Genomic DNA, 19562 nt, shown 5'->3' on the forward strand with positions numbered 1-19562 from the left:
AGACAAAAAACTCTTTATTTCATTAATGTGAAACACGTTTGCATGTGGAGGAAAGGCCAACCCCTCAGAGAGACAAATCCAATGCTTTAAACATGCTTATGTATGGGTGGAAATGTACGGAGCGAAAATGCTGAGTTGATGTAATTTAAAATATCGATTCTTAAAAAACTTGGATCGATTCAGAGTCGCCAAAAATAAAATAAGATAAATAAAATAGGAATTAGGATTCTTATGTGTAGCCGCCAGTTACTGTAAGGTGTAGTCAGGGGGATAACGCATAAGTAACATTATTAGTTCAAGGTTAGCTAGTGTTTGTTAGCCCTACGAAAACCACAATGCTAAGTGTACACGGTCCACAACCATAGTACAATCCTAAGAAAGCATCTCTGTGTGTAGGATTTTCCAGTAGAAAACTTTATTTCCTGATGTGGGTGTGGGAAGTTTAAGGTACTGTGTTATGTGTTTGACTGTAATAGTTGTTCATGACCATTAGACGTATACATGAATGACGCAACTGCGGAGCTTGCACAGTTGTAGTGCAGCTATAGCAACTATTGCCGCACAAATTCACTGTGTCCACTTGTGGCGGGGGCGTGGCCTCAAAGTTGACCATTCGCCATTACAAAGAAACACTGTTTTTCTGCAGTACCACCAACATACTTCATGCAATGTGGACAAAATCTTACAGTACTACTATGGACCTAAGTCTGAATAGATATATATGCTAATAGGATGATACCGCCACAGCGTCACCTACTGGCAGCAGGAAATTTCTGTTGTAAACATGTGTTTGTTGTACGTCTCTGGAAATGATAGAAGAGGAGAGCATAGGAGAGCAGACAGCGATGGCCCCGTGGATCGCAAGGTGCGCGAGGGCCCGCAATGCTGCTTGCAGCTTTAATTTTTTTTTTTGAAAGTGCCACTTTGCCATTGTTGACGCCTTATCAAGCGTTTTATTTTAGGATAAGTAAATAGATTAGGAATAATATTAGGTCTGTGTTTAAAAAAATGGCTCGTCATATCTACTTAGATTAATATAAAAATTATGTTTCAGTCTTTCTCGTTTGATTAATAGTCACAATTACAATTTCATTTAATTCTTAAAATGCTTGTAATTATGGTTTCAGAACTCCTGCCGTCCAGTAGATGGCAGCAGCCGTGGCTTTGGACACGAAGAGCTCAATCAATTCGACAGGAAGAAGATATGCGGAAGTGACGTTCCCATTGTAGCTAACGCAGAAACGCCAGACTGACAAAACAGAAAGAGTGCTAATTTCTTATTTGGATATTCTGTAGTTATTTTCTCTACCGACAAAAATATTGCCGTAGTCCCCAACAGCATGCATACGTTGCTATAACGACACTGGAGCTGCCTCGCTTAACTAAGGCTTTACAGCCTACGTAAGCTATTGTGTTTTTATAGTTTGAAGAAGCGTGTTTACGTTATATATAGTAGTTGGTAATATATCCGTAAATGGCCTGCAGTTTAGAGAAAGTGTTGGGTGATGCTCGGACCCTTCTCGACAGGCTAAAAGAGCATGACACAGCCGCCGAGGGACTGATAGAGCAGTCCGGGGCCCTGAGCAAGAGAGTACACAGCATGAGAGAGGTGGGAAATGCCCTTCCAGACAAGGTAAGGACCAGCATCTTAACGCGGTCACAAATACTTTGTTGCATATCTTAACAATGCTTTGCCCTTTCAGCACATAGAAGACAGCTCAGAGATTCAGGAGCTCACAAAGTACAAGCCTCATGTCCTTCTGACTCAGGAAAATACCCAAATTAAGGACTTACAACAAGAGAATAAAGGTACAAGATGCACTATTCTGTGGATGTGGATTGTGTTTTCTGTCGCTGCTAACCTAGTTCATTATGACTCCCCGCAGAGCTGTGGCTGTCTCTTGAAGAGCACCAATACGCACTAGAGTTGATTATGGGCCGGTACCGTAAGCAGATGCTCCAGCTGATGATGGCAAAGAAGGAGCTGGACACCAAACCTGTGCTCAGCCTACACGAGGACCACGCCAAAGTACAAACGTTTTCCTAGCTTTTTAAAAAAATTCGTCACAGTCATTGTGGATCAAGATTTGAAACTATTGAACATACAGTCTAAAGAAAATATCTGTGGTGATGTCACGCTCCTCCAGGAAGTTCAGAGCCAGGTGGAGCGAATATGTGAGATGGGCCAGGTGATGAGAAGAGCTGTGCAGGTGGACGATCAGCACTACTGTTCTGTCCGAGAGAGGCTCGCTCAGCTGGAGGTGAGGAGAACAGAACTAAATATGGATGTTTTTCTAAGTAAATCATCCACTGGCATGCTCTGTGTTGGTATGATATACAGGGTGTTTGCACGGACACAAACAAATATTTGCATGTATTTAGTGTTACACCTATTAAAACACATTTGTTTTCCTTATCATGATTTCTCGCTATCATTGTTCAGGAAAACTAATGGTGATGTTGGTGGTTTGAGAGAGAAAAATTGACAAAGACAAATATAAGCCTATGTGGGTTTAAGCTGGATTTTTTTTGTCCAATGTAAAAGGAGCTATAGTTATCCTCAGCTTATGCAAGATGGTATTTACAAATTGAGATATGATGTCTTGAAGTAATGTGTGTTTTCATGTGTCCTGTAGATTGAGAACAAGGAGTTGCGAGACCTCTTGGCCATTAGCAAGAGCTCAGTGAAGATAGCAAAAGAAGAAACCAATCAGCCAGCAGCAGCAGCAGCAACAACAACACCAGAACAGAACCCTCAGCCAGGATCCAATGAGTGATCATAGCATTATTATGAACTGTGGTCATTGGTGAGTCATCCAGGACCCGGAGACAGGGTCGATAGACTTCAGCTGTGTTCACTAGCTCATGATTATTATTTTTTTTACATCAGATGGAGTGCAGTCAGACAGTATATATTTTGTGTAGTGAAGGCCACTTAAACACATCACATATTCACCTGTGGGTATATCTAAGGATAAACATTGTATTGTAAGTATTTACATGTATATCACTGCAGTCTTGTAGGAGGGGATTTCCACACACTTGTACTAAAGTAAAGGTAAAGAGGGTTTATTTTGTTTTTGGCCAAAGATACATTTACTCTTTAAGGATGCAGATTCTACCTCTTTGGTGCCCCTTTGCTGTTCAGACACACTTCATGGTCACAAGAAGCCATCTCTGCAAAAGGCATGCTGCCAAGAAGATGACTTTTGGCTGTTTCACAAAGTTTGCCTGCAGTGAAATCTTTGTATGTGATTGTGTCTCTCAATTTCTGAATTTGATACATTGTGAGTCTGTTTGTAGAATTCATATATGACATGATTTTCTTGTTTAGTACCTTGATTCTGTGTTAAACACATGTTTTCTAGTCTCCAGATGCAGTCACGTGTACCAGCCCACGGCACACATTTATTTAGTGGTAACAATTTCAAAACATGCCAACTTTTTGTGTAATGAATTCCACATGTGTGTGCACTGTATGTTGTCACAAACTGTATATTGTCATCTCAGGAAACCAGTGTTAAGAAGGTGAACATGATGTAAAGACTTCTAGATAGTGTACTGATTTGTGTCAAATGAAATTTCATTTAAACTTTGCAATACAACCACGAGTCTTAAGCTTTTTTTCTGATATAATGGTACATTATGCGTCGAGGTAAATTTCTCTTGGATATCTAGTATGTATTCTTGATCGCAGGGTGGCGACATTAAGCTGCTCTGGGTGTAACATCGCGAGGTTCGCAGGAGTAGATTAATGTTGCGTTCACGGGTGGCATAAACACACTTATTATTCAGAGGTTTACAACGCATACCTCCATATATATTCAATCAACAGTAATAAGTAAATAACTCTTTAAAGTGAAATATAGCATAATAAAACCATGCTGTTTGTCCTTTTGCGCCCAAATCGAAATAAACGTACATTTCCGACAGCACGTGAATGCAGCACCGGAGCTGCATTTGACACTTGTAGCCTGACGAAAGCTAACGTTCAGCATGTCTGAGAAGGAGCTAGGGAAAAAGTGGGACCGATGCCTGGCAGACGGTGCCATTAAACTAGGTAAATATCTCTGAGATTTGCTTGTATTACGACATTATAAACCCCCAAAACAAGGACAAAATGAACAGCACTTTATACTGTTGTCCACAACTGTCATTGACTGGATGGGAGGCTAACTAGCTAGCTCGCAAAGGACAACTGAATGACCAGTCTTCTATCTATGACTAATACATTATCATTAAATGTAATCAAATTAGATTTTGAATTTTAATGACAGAAGGCAACCACTAATGCTTTGGTTCTACGGTTACTCATAAATGTATGTGCCTTCATTAGCCGTAGTTGTAGGACAGAAGCCAAGTGAGGACGCCGTTCAGAAAATGCCAGTTTGTTGTTAATATATACACATTCGCTCGTACATTGATAGCGAAGCATCGGAAGTCAGAAAGCATGATCTACTCCTGGATTCGGCCAATGTACGAACCACAAACAATGATTATTGTTAATGCTATATAAATAATAATCATCGTCTCATTTATTTTATTCAGAACGAAATAAATCATAGGGTTGAAATAGTGACAGGTAGCATGGTGAGGCTGACTGGTCTGATGAAGTAAGCTGTATTTACACAGTTAATGTTTCTGTGGTGTTCAGTCATTGACGTGGTGCGAGCAAGCGAAGCTAAGTCTTAAATCGTGAGATTCTTCAATGGACTTTGGTGCGATGGCACTGACAGCATCAGCTAGTGGAGTCAGGGAAACTGTACACTTGCTATACATGTTATAGATTATAGATATCTGAAATGTGAGCTACTGCACACCAACATGTTTATAGCTTAAAGGAAAACATTTAACCCAGTTAAAGTGTGAACAGAAATAATAAAAATGAGGTTAAGCTGTCTATTGTTGCCTGTCACACTGTCTCCTTCTGTTTTCCAGGTACAGGACTGAGTTTAGGAATTGTGTTTTCTGTTCTTTTCTTCAAACGTGAGTAGTGTCAGTGGATGTGTTTGTTCACCAGTGTTTCTCTGTGTGCGTTGTTGTTGTGTAACAATATATAAAGCATCTTTCTTATTTGTAGGGCGCACATGGCCAATTTCCTTCGGCTCAGGAACAGGACTCGGCATGGCGTATGCCAACTGTCAGAATGAACTGAGGTCACATTATGTGCTGCACAGAAGTGAAAAGGTTGGTTTGTTTACCCCCAAAAATGGCTCATTTTATATGTTTATAATTTAAACATGTTGTGTTTGTTTTTTCAACAGGAGCAGTAGCTGCAAGTCATCATGGGACTGCCATTTTTTTAATCGTTTCAATTTTGCTTGGTTTGGTTTTGTCTATGGGAGCATCATCATTTGCACTTCTGTACATTTAGATTCCTTTGTCCCCAGTCACAATCCATTTCTATTCTGAATCTGTATGATTTGTATGTGCCTGATCGGGACAGTCTGTGTTTATTTAATAAAATCATCATGACAAAAACACAACTGATGTCTGGTTGATGCTGTATAAGGGCATGGTAATAATGATAACAGCGATATAAGACCTGATTCACATAAAGTAGAAGAGAAACAGGATACAGGAATACATATTTTAAGTTGATGAGCAATTTTTATTAACCTTGTTAAAGGAAGGTGGAGGCAGTGTAGGGTCCCATAAGGTGGTGGGCATGTTGTGGGTGAAGGGTCAGAAGGTTAGCAGCAGCTGATCAGACATGGCAGATAAGAAGGGGAGGAGTCATTTCTGAGGGGGCATGAAAATTTAGACCTTTGCATATTGCCAACGCTTTCGAGCCACTGCTGTGCATACTTTTTTTTTTTTAACCCAGTGCTAGTGCTATTGTTTTGTTATTCAGTTTTCAACAGACCCTGTTAGAAGTGAATAATTGTGGCTGTAATTATGGTTGAGAATAATAGACCAAGGTGGAATGAATGTTGTCTTCTGGCATGAATTGGTTCATTAAATGAATTAATGAATCACAGATGAAAAGGGACCCAGAGGAGTTTTTATGCAAGACGGTTACTTGTAATGAAATCACTATATTGGCATTTTCACCACTACAACTGTCATACTTTCATACGTCCATTATTTGTATACACAACCTTAAGCTGCAAAGAAATTGAATGTGCCAAATAAATTTAACAGTGTCCTCAGTACTAGTAATACCCAAGTACAATATGATTTTTTCCCCCAATAAAACCACTGATTATCAGGATGTGTGAGTGATCTGAGGTGTATACAGTATGATTAAATGTCATTATTTTTCTATTGATTGAATAAATGTAAAAAAAAAATGAAAGATGAAAGCTTCAACACACACAGGTGCAACTTTCAAAAAGGTAAAGGTTAAATCTTAATCATACATAACATAAATGCTAATTGTTGTACATCAGTAGTTAAATACACCATGACCAAACAAGGAAAACACCACCCACGCCAGTTCCTATGATGTAGAATTACCATATCTTGGCTGTGATTGTGCATAGTTATGCTTCAACAGCTCAATGCTTTGACACGCTCCTTCTCAGTAGCCGTGCGCTCAGGCTGGGAGGCATGCTGGAGTGTCTGACACAGGGATTAACAGGAGCGAGGGACAGAAAGGCGGCGTTACAAGGACCCTGGTACCTGTAGAGTACTTATAGGAACAGAGCCTTGCTCACAAATGCACAGTTCTGTGTTGGTTGTTGCTCCCTTGCTTTGTATCCCACAATAAAAGGAGTTGAGTGAGGCAGCAGAGCTCCAGCTCAGCACTTGCGGAAGCTGAACAAATCTACTTCAGTGAGGTGAGATGTAATTTCTGACAATTGGTCCTTGTTGTTTCTGTCTCCAGTGGGTCCTCTCACTGGCACTGCTTTCGAATGCCTGGTAAAAGCTTATCTCTTTTTGTGCCCTCCTCCAGTGCCTGTCATCATTGTGACATGCTGCTTCCAAGCTCTCTGTTAATGATCGAATGGCTCATTCTGGCTCTTAGCTGTGGATGAGGCAGGACTCGCCAGCCAGCATGGGGAGATGAGTGAAACTGTGCTGCTGATTTGGATCATTATACTGGTGGCAGAGGGAGTAAGCCCAGGGCACCTGGACGTATTCCTGCCAAATGGAGATGGACATATTTATCCATGGAGAACTGTTTGGTTAACATTGACCGGGGAAGTGTTGGATGGCTTCTCAGAGGCTCCTATTTATGTGAGAGCTTTTGCTGAGAGAGAGAATTGGTCTGTAACATTTAGTGGTGCTGGAAGAGGAGCTAATTTATTGATTGTTGCCAGCCGACACCATGGCTGACTCTCTCTTGTCTGGCTCCATAGGAAGCTACAACAGCACCTCTCCCTCCACCAGCACTTGGAACATCACTGGCAGCGGCCCGTGGTTGTTGGCCTTTATGCTGACTGTCATCATCCTTATGACAATCTGTGGCAACATGTTGCTCATTGCTTTGGTGTTTGCCCATCGCTCTTTGCGTTGCACCTCAAACTGCTTTCTGGTGTCTCTGTTCTTGTCTGACCTCATGGTAGCATTGGTGGTCATGCCCCCCGCCATGCTCAATGTGCTGTGCGGGGCATGGGTGTTGTGGCCTTCCTTTTGCCCCGTTTGGCTTTGCTTCGACGTCATGTGCTGCAGTGCCTCCATTCTCAACCTCTGCGTGATCAGCTTGGACCGTTACCTCTTCATCATCTCGCCGCTACGCTACAAGCAGAGGATGACCCCACCTCGAGCCTTACTCCTGGTAGGAGCTGCTTGGGGGTTGGCGGCGCTGGCCTCCTTCCTGCCTATAGAGATGAAATGGCACAGCTTAGGCCACGGGAGTAGACACTCATTGCTCCCTGAAGTCAGCGTCAGTAACATCAGCTCCTACTCTGACAAACTGTACCCAGAATCCTACTTTCAGCTGTCACCATCAGGAGGCCTTTCTTTCCAGTGCCGCCTGCGGGTCACCTTGCCCTTTGCCCTGGTGGCATCCGTGCTCACCTTCTTTTTGCCCTCCAGCGCCATTTGCTTCACCTACTGCCGGATTCTTCTGGCAGCACGGAGGCAGGCAAAGAGGGTTGCAGCACTGAGCCACCCACCTCACCCACATCCCTCCCTCGGAGAACCTTCTCGGCCTCCTTCACCTGGGCTCGCAGCAGTTCAAGCTCAGCAAGACGGAGATGAGTGCAGTCACCCGGAGCCTCCAGTGTCACAAAATGTACCGGTAAGAACAAAGCAGGGAAGATTTATATACAGTATTTATATATAGTCAGTGTTTGAAGGCTGCCCAAACAGATCAGTTCAGTGGTGCTGATTTAGTATCAGGACCCTTAGAATAGAAATATTTTGTGAGTGGAAAAGTTACCGATCTATTCTCACGCTTATCTCCATTCAAGTTTATCATCATTTGCAGCTGATATTTATAGCTCAGATCTAAACACAGGCACTCTTTTAGAATTTCCCTTTTTTATATACGTAAAAACACATGTAGCTTGTATAAAGAAGATCAACATAGGAAAGAAGCTAAAGCTAAAGCTGCCCAGAAACCTTGGGAGAAAAATGGACAGTGTGTGTCATATGTGCTGCCCCCGTCTGAAAGCATCACAGCCGCATAGTCTGTCACATTCTTTACAGTTAAACCACGCACCCCCACACACACACCAAAACTAGGCAGTCAGTTCAATTCTAATCAACCTCTAACAACCCCTTCAACCTTCATCTTTCCAGCACCATCTTTGTGCCACTATTACACTTTGATATGCATTTTCCCCAAAAATGGGGATTTAATGTTAACTTCATGTTTGTTAAGTTGAAGGTGTTTGTATTATTTTTAGCATAAATATTCTTACCTGATGCATCAGATGGTTTGCTGAAATACTGAACACAACTTCCTCAGATATCTCGCATGTTAAACAGCCGCCCTGCAAAGTAGTAAGTGTTCTTTGTTACGACAAAATAAAATAAGTAAATAATTAAAAATTAAAAAAAATTAAAAAATTAAATTAATTAAATAAAATATAATATTACTTTAAATAGGCATTCTAAAATGTTTAAGGAGCTTGTCATAGTACTAAGTCAAGCTAAGCTAAGCCGCTGCTTGCAATGACATTATACTGTAGATAGAGCTAGATAAATACTTTACTATAAATGCTATTATTCACCTATGGAGGTTCTGTTTTGGAAATGTAAGGTCCCAGTCACAGGGCAACATGGTTAATAATAATTATATTACATGGTAGAAAGTAAAACTTACAATAAAAGTACAGAGTTGGTGCACACCCAGTTTCCATCAGGGTCCTCAGTATCAATAAACACAGAGGCAGCACATCACTCTACATCTCAACATCAGCAGCAAGCTTCAAACATGTAGGAACCAGTGTATGTTTTTCGTATGTTCCATTGTCCTCTGTCTGTTGTCCACAGCTGTCAGTGAACAGCGAGCGTCGCCTGGCCCACAGGCAGGGTCGGAGGGCACTGAAAGCCAGTCTGACACTGGGAGTCCTCCTGGGGCTTTTCTTCAGCGCTTGGCTCCCATTCTTCATTACCAACATGGCTCAGGTCAGTATGAGACTCACACACACGTGTGATCTGTGAGAATGGTTGTCAAGAAAGTATTAGTGTGAGGTGAAAAAGATAAACCACTAAAATCTGCTCTATGTGCCTTCACATGTATATTTCTCCAATGTGAACATTTTCCTGAGTCTTCTTTGTTTGGCACAGCTCTGCTCTCTTATATATCATAGTGATTCAGAGATTTTTTTTCTCAGCTTTATACGTGTGGCGAGCAGAAAATCAGTGTGAAATAAATGCAAAAGGAAGAAAGAGAGAGAGAAAAAACACTTGGATACCGATCTATTTTTGTATTGGCCAGCTTTGGCGTCACAGCCTTGCCAAGCTATCTAACGAGGAAATAGATTGGCATTTCAGCTTCGTGCGGCTGACTCATTTCAAAATCCCAGAAAACAACCTAACAAAATACCATTTATAATTAATTTTGTTTAAGTTGTTGATTTTGATTTGATTAGACTGATTGTATGGGAGACACACACTCAATGCACAAACAAGGAAGGCCACGAAAACCCTCTGTGAGAGTAAATGATTGTCAAAAAACAGCTTCATCTAAATTGGTAATGACACTTGTCCTGTTTTTCAAGCTTTCAATGATCCAGTCATTTTGATTTCCCATCTGTGCCCTCTCGCTTCTCCCCTGCATAACATAGAGCACAGAGACTCAACTGTGTCTGTGCTCTTCTTTCTTTTCGCACTCAATGTGGTGTGTGAAACGCACCCCCCCCCCTTTCTGTCCTATTCCCACCGCCTCCCTATCTCATCTTGGTAGTATTGGAAGCTCTCCTCTAACAGCTGTCTCCTCCTTCACTGATGCTCTCAAAACCTATAGTGGTAGGGACCAAGATCAGTGTTCTTAAATGTAAAATTCTGCCGTAGTGATGTTCCCTGAGCTGCAATAGTCCTTATTTAAGGGGGAAATCTCAGGATTCAATGCAGAGAAGAAAAACAGCTCTGATCCTGTTTGAATTGTTTCATGGATTTATATTTGTCATCCTACCATTCAAGAAAATATGTATTTAAAACCCCACACGACTGCGTCAGTACCATCATCGCAGTCTCCTTCACATCATCTGCTGTGTGCAGCTCCAACTTGTGATTCCAACCTCTTAATATATTTAACCTCTTTTTTATGTCTGAGATAAAAAAATGTGCCAAGGTGACGGCCATGAACATGTTGGTGGAGTGATACTGTGTGAGGCGAGAGATGGAGTTGAAACTGAGTGGTACTGCATACAGCTTTAACTTGGCAATCTTTATATGTGTAAATATCTGGTTTAAATAAGACCTTCACATTACATTTGATCCATCTATACATTTTGGGAAAGGAATAAATAAAAATATTAGACAAATCAGGATATCATGTTCACATATGCATAGGTCCAATATAAGTATATGGAGTCGGACAAAAGTATGTGTTTTCAGGCCTGGAATGTTCCAGTTCCCTGAAAAATCTGACAAGCACACAAAGCTACCAGTCTAAACATCGTGTGTGTGTGTATATACATATATATACATGTAAATGTATATAAAGTTCTATGGCTGTAATACTGCTATCTTCGTCCAGGCAGTGTGTGAGTGCGTCCCCCTCGCGCTCTTTGATGCCATTACCTGGTTGGGCTACTGCAACAGCACAATGAACCCCATCATCTACCCGCTCTTCATGAGAGACTTCAAACGAGCTCTGGGGAAGCTTTTACCCTGCTGTTCCTCGCGCTCGCCCAGAAGACCCTCGCCGGCTCTCTCCCTCTCTTTACGCAACTCAGGAGAGCCTAACATCGCCAGTAATCCCCCCTCCACCCTGGCCTCTGACCCCACCCACCCTCCTGCCACCGCCACAGATGCCGTTAACCTCCTGGATGCTGAGCACGCTGGGATTGAGCTGCCACTGCTTCTACCTAATCAGGTTGACACACTGGATTGATTATGGAAATAAGGCAGGCTATGGTATGGTGGGGTTTAAAGTGGGAGAGTGATTCATGACAAGTACCGAGGCTCATACTAATTGAAGATTAACTAACAGTGAGGTAAGAAGGAATCTAATTCAAAGCTAATATGTATAGTCACAAAAAACATCTACTCCTGCTACGGTTTAAGATGAGTGTAAAATCAGGGATAAGACTATTTCCAGTTATCAGTGCCACCATACAATCAAATTCCCAGGAAGACATTTTGTCACATTTGTTGAAAAGAAATGCCTTGAGAAAGACACATTCAGCGATTTGCCCGCAGCCTTATGGAAATCGAATTATTGTGATAATATCCATAGCAACCAAGCTAACAGAGAGACAGAAGGAACAGCTGTTACGCAGTATTCACTAAAACCTGCAAAACATACACATATTTGCAGGATATTGATCTCACAGTAAGTTCAGAAAATAAATTATGACCAAATTTACAGTTTCTAAAAAGTGTTATTAAATTATTATTAAATTAAGACATCTCTACACAGTTCCTTCAGGGGCTTTTCACTAGAAGCTGCCATATTGTGTGCATTGTGCAGTCTCTCTGACTTGTCAGTGTGCTGATAATGGAATGGATATTCTCCAACAAAGCTTTGCAAAAAAACAAAAAAATGAGAGTTTGCAAGGAAGCAGCTGGTCCTGTAACATGCTCTTTACAAGCTTGGACGACTTCATTGGTCTGAGTGCTCTGCAGTCCAGCTTGTATCATCCCAGCTCCATGATATGTGTTCATTATCCAGGTCAGTGTCCTTTACATCATACCGGGCATTATAACCAGATTCTGTGGCGTTACCAGAGGCACTCTCCTCAGCAGTGAGGGAGAAATTCTTCTGAATTGCTGTTTGACTGTCTGATTCTGCATCATGTAATGAGTCCAGCAGGTCTGAAATATCAGGGATGTCCCAGCCTTCACCAATCTCCCCTGTCTCTGCCACCTCCTTCCCGTCTCTGCTTTCTTCTGTATGAGTTCCACCCTCTGGGTTTTCTGCCTCAGTCACTTGTCGCTCTTGTGTAGTTTGTTGGTCAGGGATATCCACTGTCCTCTTTTTAATTGATGGCTGGAGAACAGCAAAGGAGGCTCCTGGGACTTCTTTAGTGGGAACTCCTACTGCTACCAAGATGGTGTCCATTTGGCGCATGTAGTCCAAGTGACCTTTTACCTGAAGAGCAGGATTATACTTTAAAATGGTTCATATGTATTTCTTCATACAGTGTATTTTTCATGTAGAAGGTTGTTTTTTTTTATTTACTTTTTGTACAACAGACTTTGTTCTTGTTACATGACCAGGTATACTGTTTAATGTAAGGTGCTTCAGAAATGTCAAGTATTTTTTAGTTGTCCATTTTCAAAGTTCTAAATGTAAGAGTCTGAAAACCAGCACTGGGGAATATGAACACAGTACAGTACAGTTATCCATAATTTTACTAGTATGGTAAGCTGCACACTAAAGGAGACACTGCATGGAGCCATTACAATTTGACCCCAAGCTGTGGACATCAGATTCAAATATGTGATTAATACATGTCAATTTGTTACCTTACCTTATATGTGGAACTTTTGAATGTTTGGTGAAATGTGAAACCTCTAAATGGTTCAGCAAAACAACTATGATTATGAGTATACATATTGTGGCATCAGCTTCATTTTAAAGGTGGCGATACTGTGGCCTGGAACAGACCAGCAGAGGCCTTATTTTTTCTTAACTTTATTTAAACTATACAACTGTCTTTTGAAGTGCTAATAAATTACACCATTTCATTCAGTTATCTATTTTTTGTAATCATTCCATATCTTCTTTTTTAGGTGGACGTTGCTTTAGCATCCACAACAAGTCACTGTGTTCCTTCTTTCTGTGTTGGTACTGCTGCCTGCTTCTGCAAATTAGGTGTATACCAACCACCAAGTGTAGGTAGTGCAGTGACTGACAAAACAATTACTTTATACAACCCCACTTAAAAGAAACCACAAACTTTCTAACCCAAACCTGGTCATACTCTAATTTAAACAAAAGCTCTGACATACCACAGAGGAAAGATCCACATTGATTATGCGCTGATCCTGGATGTTGATTGGCTGTAACCCTGCAACACACAGCTGTGCTGCTGAGCTTCTGTACAAGTACCCCAGGAGCCAGTCCCCTCTGATGTGTGGATAAGTCCAGAATCAGAGTGTATTCATAAATCTTACATTTTATGTATCCAAAATACATAAAAAATGGAGACATTGTTGGATATACACAAAAAGAAATTTACCTGCAGTATCCATTAACTATTTTCCCAGCCACCACCCTGGTCATCCTCTCCCATGCCTTCTCAGAACCATCCACTGGGGCCCCCAGGAGGACCACGTCCTCCACTACTCCTTCGCTACCTGAGGATATGAACATAAAAAAAGTGAAATGTAAAGACAAATATGCATACTGTTGATTATTTCTCATCATGCCAATTCTATTCTCCTTCATTAGGGGTAGTGACTGATATGTCTGTGGCCTTGTAGATGTATGGAGATGAGCTCTACAAAAATCCTGAGATATTTCTCCAGGAACTGATCTACACTATCTGGGTTGGAAATGGAATGCCGGGTTAAACTATTGCAGAGGCTGATCTTGGGACAGCTCTGAGAGAAGAATAATAATATTTAGGATGCTGACAAAATGACATGTTAGTATGTTTTTTTTTTGAGCCTACTAGGCCAAAAACTTTAACCACATCAGGGCTTCAACCCTAAAAATATCTCACACCTTGATCACTGGCAAGCTCCTGTAGACAGTAGTAGATAACACGGGCTCCAAGACTGAAACCTATGAGGTTGACAGGCCGCTTTCCCTATGAGTACAGAAAAAAGTAAGCAAGCCTCATTGTCAAGTCAGACAGATTGCTCTCTCTAACAAACCCCTATTTAAGTGCAAAGAACAAAAACATCATAGTTAATCTAAAGAATGAATAAAGTTTTTCTTCTGCAGAGTCAATGAGATGAAAAATTAGAAAAGGTAATACAATACCTGCTGTCTGCTTCTCAACACCTGTGCCAGATGTTTGCCCACCTCAGCCGAGCGGTTCAGACAAACACACCAGGGGTTGTCGATGACGCTGGCTGCTGCCAGCAAAGACGCAGGCCACGTCAGAGCAGTCACAATGCCTGAACAGTGAAATCATACACAATACACGTAAGCACTACCAAGCAAGGATCAAGACAACAACAACAAAAAACTATAGAGCATGAGTGTTCCCACATCCCACACCCTCAAATACCACTGTATCTAAACAGAAACAGTATTCCTGCACCTGCTCTCCTACCTGAGAGCACCGTGTACTTGAGAGCTTCCTGAGCTACCATGCTGACCAGTCCATCCAACAAAGAGGTCATAGCTGAGCCCAGATCCCTGAGAAAACGTGACTCCCACACCAGGCAATACTGCTCCCCACACTCACCCAGGCTGCACCACGGGGCCTGGAACGAGCCTGTAACACAGCAGTTGTGTGTTTATGTAAGGAAACAGCTCAGCAGCACTCGGGTGTGAAGTGTTTTTTAGCAATTGTGAAGGGGGTACTAGTGTGCATTTTAGCAGTTGTAGAGAGCTGCATTGTTTTATGTAAAAGCAAAAACGGGAGTGGTTTATCTACATAATCTCTGATACACACTATGCTGATTTTAGAAAGTGTGATGCTTTTTTTACTCAGATCTACAACATCTTTTTATGTTTATGTTTGTTATGGTTTTCCAACAATATAAGCTCCTATCCTCACACTGAACCTAACAAGAACAGCAGATGTGTTGGCATTAGTTTTGTTTTGCTGTCCCAACTTTTATTCAAACTGTAGTTTATATTGAATTTTAGAATTATACCTAAAAAACACATACAGTAAATAGTATAATAGAAGATGGAGGTGTTGGGAGAAAGAAAGAAGAAGCTATACTTACTGTATTTACCACTACAGAGCCAACCTGTCACTGCAATGGTCAGGTGAAGATGCTTTCCAGAACTAAGTGGCAGAAATTCAAATTCTTCTATCGCCCCAACACACTTATTCATCTTGTAGCCTGGAAAGACGATGCATGAAATATCACAGAGAGAAAATGAAAGGGTCCTTATGATCTGGCTAACACAACAACAATTCTGAAGAGGCTCAAACCCGTCAATCCGGCCCCTGCTGCTCCAAACAGTGAGGCCATAATTGCGATGCCGGTGGCTGAACCCAGAGCAGCAGCACCACCAGCCCCAAGAACAGCACCGGCTCCTGCTGCCACCAGAGGGGCTGCCAGCCCACCTGTTACACCTGGCAAAGATGGTGACAGTCAGTGCAGAATATAAAAGTAGGTCAGTGCAAATTTCTGTAAGGTGGTGAAACCTGAATACTCAGTGTAAAGCTGCCTGCAATTGTGATGTAATCTCTATTACACATAAGACACAAGATGTTTTTTAAATTTCCGGACTGAACAGGAAGTATCACCAATCACAGTTCCTCCGCCCACGGTTGCCAGTCCAATGAGGAGGTAACGCCTCAACTTCCGCCCTCTTTCTTTCTTTTGCCGCCTGGAGGACTCTTCCCTAATGGAAGATAATAGTATAACAAATGAATCATAAAACTTTTATAATTCTTGTGGTCAGCTTAAGGTGAAGTTTTGAAATAAATAACCTGCTTGTTTATTGCAAATCTTCATGTTAGAATTTTAGATCCACATAAACAAAATAAACTGCTAACTATACTGTGTTAATACAAGTGTTTAACACTCATGTAGCCTTCTGTCTATACATCCATCTCCAACCCAACTTACTCGCTCTCCTTTCCTGCTTCCCTCAGACTCTCTCCCAGTGTTTCCTCAAACTCCTCCAGCTGCTGTGGAGATACTCGAAGCAGACAGCTGACATGACGGATAAGAACTCTCGCTCTGGCATCATACTGGCCTGTGTATATGAAACATGAAACTGATGTTTAAAGTAACAGGATTCTCTGAATTTACACCAAGGCCATTTTTTAAGATTCTTACCGTCTTTAACAGAAAAAGACACCAGATCCTGTATGATGGGGGTAGCCCCTGCAGCCAGCAGTGGTTCAGCCTGTAGGACGGACAGAAAGGTGTCCGAGCCTTCAAAGCCCAGACCTGAAAGGAAAGCCCCCATAACAGGCATCACCGACTCATCCAGATCCAGCCAGCGGACCAAGCCCTTCAGGTACTGCTGCCTGAACACACTGAAAAGTCGAAGAAGCAAAGCAATACATTCAACACACACCATTACAAGGGATGTGCATTAGTGGATTAACAATAGTCTGTGATATTTCAAAATTATATACCAATATGATCAATAATAACATTAACATGACATCTGGCCAACAGCCACAATTTGGGAAACGAAGCAGACAGTATGCTGCTACTGCTGATCAAAATCTTGTTGGAAGAGCTCTACCAGCCAGTGAGAAAAGGTGAGTCCTAATGCTGGTCAACAGAATGTGAACACCACCCAGAGCAAATAAACCACATTTAGTTTGTGGTATAATGTTAAGTTTTGTGTTGTTAAGGCTGGTGTATCATGGGAATGTACTTGAATGTAGCTTTTATAGAGAGCAAGCATTTTAGTGAGCTAAAGCTGTTCAAGTTAAAAATCAATAAAGGTGAAATGAATATTGACATTTTTTCAAATCTTTATAAATAATGCAATGATATGGTTATTGTGATTTATCCTTTAGATGTAGTGAAAGTTTTACATCATGAACATAGACAGAGTATTAACCCCCACCCACCTGTTTACAGTACCAGTAAACAACTGGCCCAAGGAGACACCACACAGTGCAGCATAGGCAAACCGGCTCTGTTCAGTCAACTGCCTGCTGATAATCATTTTGTCTTTTCTTTGATCACTTGGGACATCCTGTGTTGCTCCTGCTCCCCCTGGGTCTGGGGTGACAAATGGACAAAGCTTAATGATTAACTTTATTAAAGGCTTTTGATTGAGATACAAAATAGAACCTAGACGTAGACAAACCACACATTTGTCATGATACACAGGTTAAAGTCGTACAAGAAAATGCAAAACAACTTCAATTCGCTTTCGTTCTACAGCCACAGAGCTGAAATTAGGTTACACTGTTTCTAATTTTGTGGCTCTAATTAACTCCAATGCATTGACCTGAATTCAGGCTGCTAAATGTCTCTCACATAGGTCACATAGGTTTTACTTTAACTGCTAAAGTTGCTAAAGTTGCTCAAATTAAGCTAACAAACTCAGTGAATGTGTTAGCTGCTAAACAGCTGCTTGTTGGTGCCTGTACTGTTTCTGCTGGTTGACTAGCTAACGGTACAGTGATAACATCGTCGTCACTTCAGGAACTTACTAAAACACTAGAGAACATAACAAACAAGTTCAGAGTGCTACCTGGTGTAAAATCGCTGCCTGGACTCCTCTGTTTTTCCTCCATGACTTTATGTCACAATTCTGAACAGTGAACTTTTGGTGCGTTCAGGTGTACACTCTGAGCTCCGAGATTGCCACCTCTATTCCACTCATGAAAATATTAAATATTTGCGAAACTAAAAATGCCACTGTAAAACTGTAGCTTACTGACGAGTATGTTAGAAAATACATCATATTTTTAAAAGATAAAATATACGAATTATGCCTTCACAACACCAGAGACCTCGGGAAAAAATATTTTCCTGAGGTCTCTGGTGTACGTGAAGGCATCCTTCGTTTGCAACTTTGAAGTGACGTAACTTCCACGTACGCTCGGCACAGGGCAGAGGTTTGTTCACAACTCACGCATTTACTTAGTCACCAGGCTTACAATTAGTAAATACCAAATATTTATATTATTTTAGGGTTGTCATGTGCCATCCAGCCCAAAGCAGCTAATCCAGTTTCATACAAAGAAATCAAAGGAATCAGACAGAACTTGTGTTACGTACAATGGCCAGTAGGTGTGAGTGTAACATTCATTTTCTGGCCACACATTATCTTTGTGTTTTGGTTCTCCAAGGCTCTGTTGTGCAAATAATATTATCCATCATATTGATCATATTCCCCATGATAAATTTTGCTTTTAATATAACCTAACTTGTTTCAGCATCCATCTATCGATCCATTCACAGGAAAATGCTCCTCTGTATCAAAAGGAGTGTTGCCTGACAACCATGGTGGATTAAAATGCTTCACTCAAGGACACTGTGAAAGAAGCACGCTGAAATCATCTGATTGGATGATCAGATGATTTCAGAGAACCACATTATTCAGTGCTGTGCGTTTAATAAATGGATTTAAAAGGTGTCACAGTCACAAGCAAGAAGAGGAAAAGCAAGATACACAAGGCCACTGCTCTATAGGATTGTATAGTAGGTGCAGTGCTAATGTTAGAGTAAAATGTTAGTGATGGAGCTGCTGCTTCTACCACCTTGTTTTCCTAAATAAATGAACAACAGAGAGATGTGGGCTCAGTTTTGAAATTAATTAATGCTGCTTTATTAGTAACACATTATGCATGTCAGCCAGCTCATTTATTCAAAATGTCAGAAGATACATTTTAATAGCGTGCTTAAAAGCTTGTTGTATCATGCATTGTTTAAAACACTCTTCAGATGTCAGGTAAATGTGCTCGAACAGGAAGTATGTGTCCCTCTGAGATGAAGGGAGGTAATAAAAAAAAATGCTGGAATGAAATGTTACAAGTTAACCTTAGTGATTCTTTGAATAAGAGTAAATAATAATTTCCTATTCTCTCTCTCTCTTGGACTGTTCCTCTCCCATCCCGTCTGCTTCATCAGCTCAAATTCTCTATACGATCTCTAGCTCTCACCCCATTTCGTGCTTTCCAGTTTAAAAATGACGGGGCAAACACCGGAAAAGTGTGCAGAGCTTCCAGCACTTCGTGCAGAGGAACAGTTAGTACAATGTGGATACTTTGTCAAAATAATATCCTGGCCTTGTCACAGAGGAATCTTCAAATCTGTGTGAGCTGTCTCTGAGAGGCATCCTGTTTATACTGCCCACTGAACAGCCTCCCGTGTATCATAAACAAGGCTTTATATATCACACACCCACAGCCTGATTACAAAATGATACACAATGGTGTGTC

At 41.3% G+C, this 19562-nt stretch overlaps 4 protein-coding genes across 5 annotated transcripts; 3 read left to right on the forward strand and 1 right to left on the reverse strand.

Annotated features, from left to right (window-relative positions):
* Positions 1 to 1220: 1220 nt before the first annotated feature.
* Positions 1221 to 3605, forward strand: sike1 (suppressor of IKBKE 1). Of its 2 annotated transcripts, XM_028410068.1 has the most exons (6): positions 1221 to 1401; positions 1528 to 1633; positions 1704 to 1809; positions 1887 to 2029; positions 2148 to 2261; positions 2637 to 3605. In XM_028410068.1, exons 2-6 carry the CDS (start codon positions 1601 to 1603, stop codon positions 2775 to 2777), a joined length of 537 nt encoding a protein of 178 aa, XP_028265869.1. In that variant the 5' UTR covers positions 1221 to 1401; positions 1528 to 1600; the 3' UTR covers positions 2778 to 3605. The 2 variants fall into 2 exon arrangements, with proteins under 2 accessions (XP_028265869.1, XP_028265868.1); XM_028410067.1 differs by having other exon boundaries at positions 1221 to 1633.
* A 344-nt stretch (positions 3606 to 3949) lies between these two features.
* micos10 (mitochondrial contact site and cristae organizing system subunit 10) lies at positions 3950 to 5483 on the forward strand. The gene is made up of 4 exons (XM_028410390.1): positions 3950 to 4060; positions 4939 to 4986; positions 5081 to 5187; positions 5265 to 5483. Exons 1-4 carry the CDS (start codon positions 3997 to 3999, stop codon positions 5271 to 5273), a joined length of 228 nt encoding a protein of 75 aa, XP_028266191.1. The 5' UTR covers positions 3950 to 3996; the 3' UTR covers positions 5274 to 5483.
* A 1790-nt stretch (positions 5484 to 7273) lies between these two features.
* htr6 (5-hydroxytryptamine (serotonin) receptor 6) lies at positions 7274 to 11455 on the forward strand. The gene is made up of 3 exons (XM_028410844.1): positions 7274 to 8188; positions 9388 to 9522; positions 11099 to 11455. Exons 1-3 carry the CDS (start codon positions 7274 to 7276, stop codon positions 11453 to 11455), a joined length of 1407 nt encoding a protein of 468 aa, XP_028266645.1.
* tmco4 (transmembrane and coiled-coil domains 4) lies at positions 11209 to 17958 on the reverse strand. Its single transcript, XM_028410843.1, has 13 exons — positions 17870 to 17958; positions 17238 to 17391; positions 16486 to 16688; positions 16273 to 16402; positions 15948 to 16045; positions 15630 to 15773; positions 15418 to 15537; positions 14793 to 14957; positions 14498 to 14634; positions 14237 to 14321; positions 13749 to 13866; positions 13519 to 13636; positions 11209 to 12655 (listed from the first exon to the last, which is right to left on the reverse strand). Exons 1-13 carry the CDS (start codon positions 17910 to 17912, stop codon positions 12167 to 12169), a joined length of 2004 nt encoding a protein of 667 aa, XP_028266644.1. The 5' UTR covers positions 17913 to 17958; the 3' UTR covers positions 11209 to 12166.
* Between the last annotated feature and the right edge of the window lie 1604 nt (positions 17959 to 19562).

Source organism: Parambassis ranga, chromosome 7, assembly GCF_900634625.1.
Source record: "Parambassis ranga chromosome 7, fParRan2.1, whole genome shotgun sequence".
Lineage (NCBI taxonomy): Eukaryota > Metazoa > Chordata > Actinopteri > Ambassidae > Parambassis > Parambassis ranga.

What these genes read in the sequence shown, in the direction of transcription:
- sike1 (XM_028410067.1), top strand. Translation starts at nt 1,475, where the DNA reads ATGGCCTGCAGTTTAGAGAAAGTGTTGGGTGATGCTCGGACCCTTCTC. An exon ending in CTTACAACAAGAGAATAAAG is followed by an intron (nt 1,810 to 1,886) that starts GTACAAGATGCA and finishes GACTCCCCGCAG; the next exon opens with AGCTGTGGCTGTCTCTTGAA. An exon ending in TACACGAGGACCACGCCAAA is followed by an intron (nt 2,030 to 2,147) that starts GTACAAACGTTT and finishes ACGCTCCTCCAG; the next exon opens with GAAGTTCAGAGCCAGGTGGA.
- micos10 (XM_028410390.1), top strand. Translation starts at nt 3,997, where the DNA reads ATGTCTGAGAAGGAGCTAGGGAAAAAGTGGGACCGATGCCTGGCAGAC. An exon ending in AGACGGTGCCATTAAACTAG is followed by an intron (nt 4,061 to 4,938) that starts GTAAATATCTCT and finishes TCTGTTTTCCAG; the next exon opens with GTACAGGACTGAGTTTAGGA. An exon ending in TTCTGTTCTTTTCTTCAAAC is followed by an intron (nt 4,987 to 5,080) that starts GTGAGTAGTGTC and finishes TCTTATTTGTAG; the next exon opens with GGCGCACATGGCCAATTTCC.
- htr6 (XM_028410844.1), top strand. Translation starts at nt 7,274, where the DNA reads ATGGCTGACTCTCTCTTGTCTGGCTCCATAGGAAGCTACAACAGCACC. An exon ending in CAGTGTCACAAAATGTACCG is followed by an intron (nt 8,189 to 9,387) that starts GTAAGAACAAAG and finishes TGTTGTCCACAG; the next exon opens with CTGTCAGTGAACAGCGAGCG. An exon ending in TCATTACCAACATGGCTCAG is followed by an intron (nt 9,523 to 11,098) that starts GTCAGTATGAGA and finishes ATCTTCGTCCAG; the next exon opens with GCAGTGTGTGAGTGCGTCCC.
- tmco4 (XM_028410843.1), bottom strand. Translation starts at nt 17,912, where the DNA reads ATGGAGGAAAAACAGAGGAGTCCAGGCAGCGATTTTACACCAG. An exon ending in TTTACTGGTACTGTAAACAG is followed by an intron (nt 16,689 to 17,237) that starts GTGGGTGGGGGT and finishes TCGACTTTTCAG; the next exon opens with TGTGTTCAGGCAGCAGTACC. An exon ending in GCTCTGTAGTGGTAAATACA is followed by an intron (nt 14,958 to 15,417) that starts GTAAGTATAGCT and finishes GCTGTGTTACAG; the next exon opens with GCTCGTTCCAGGCCCCGTGG.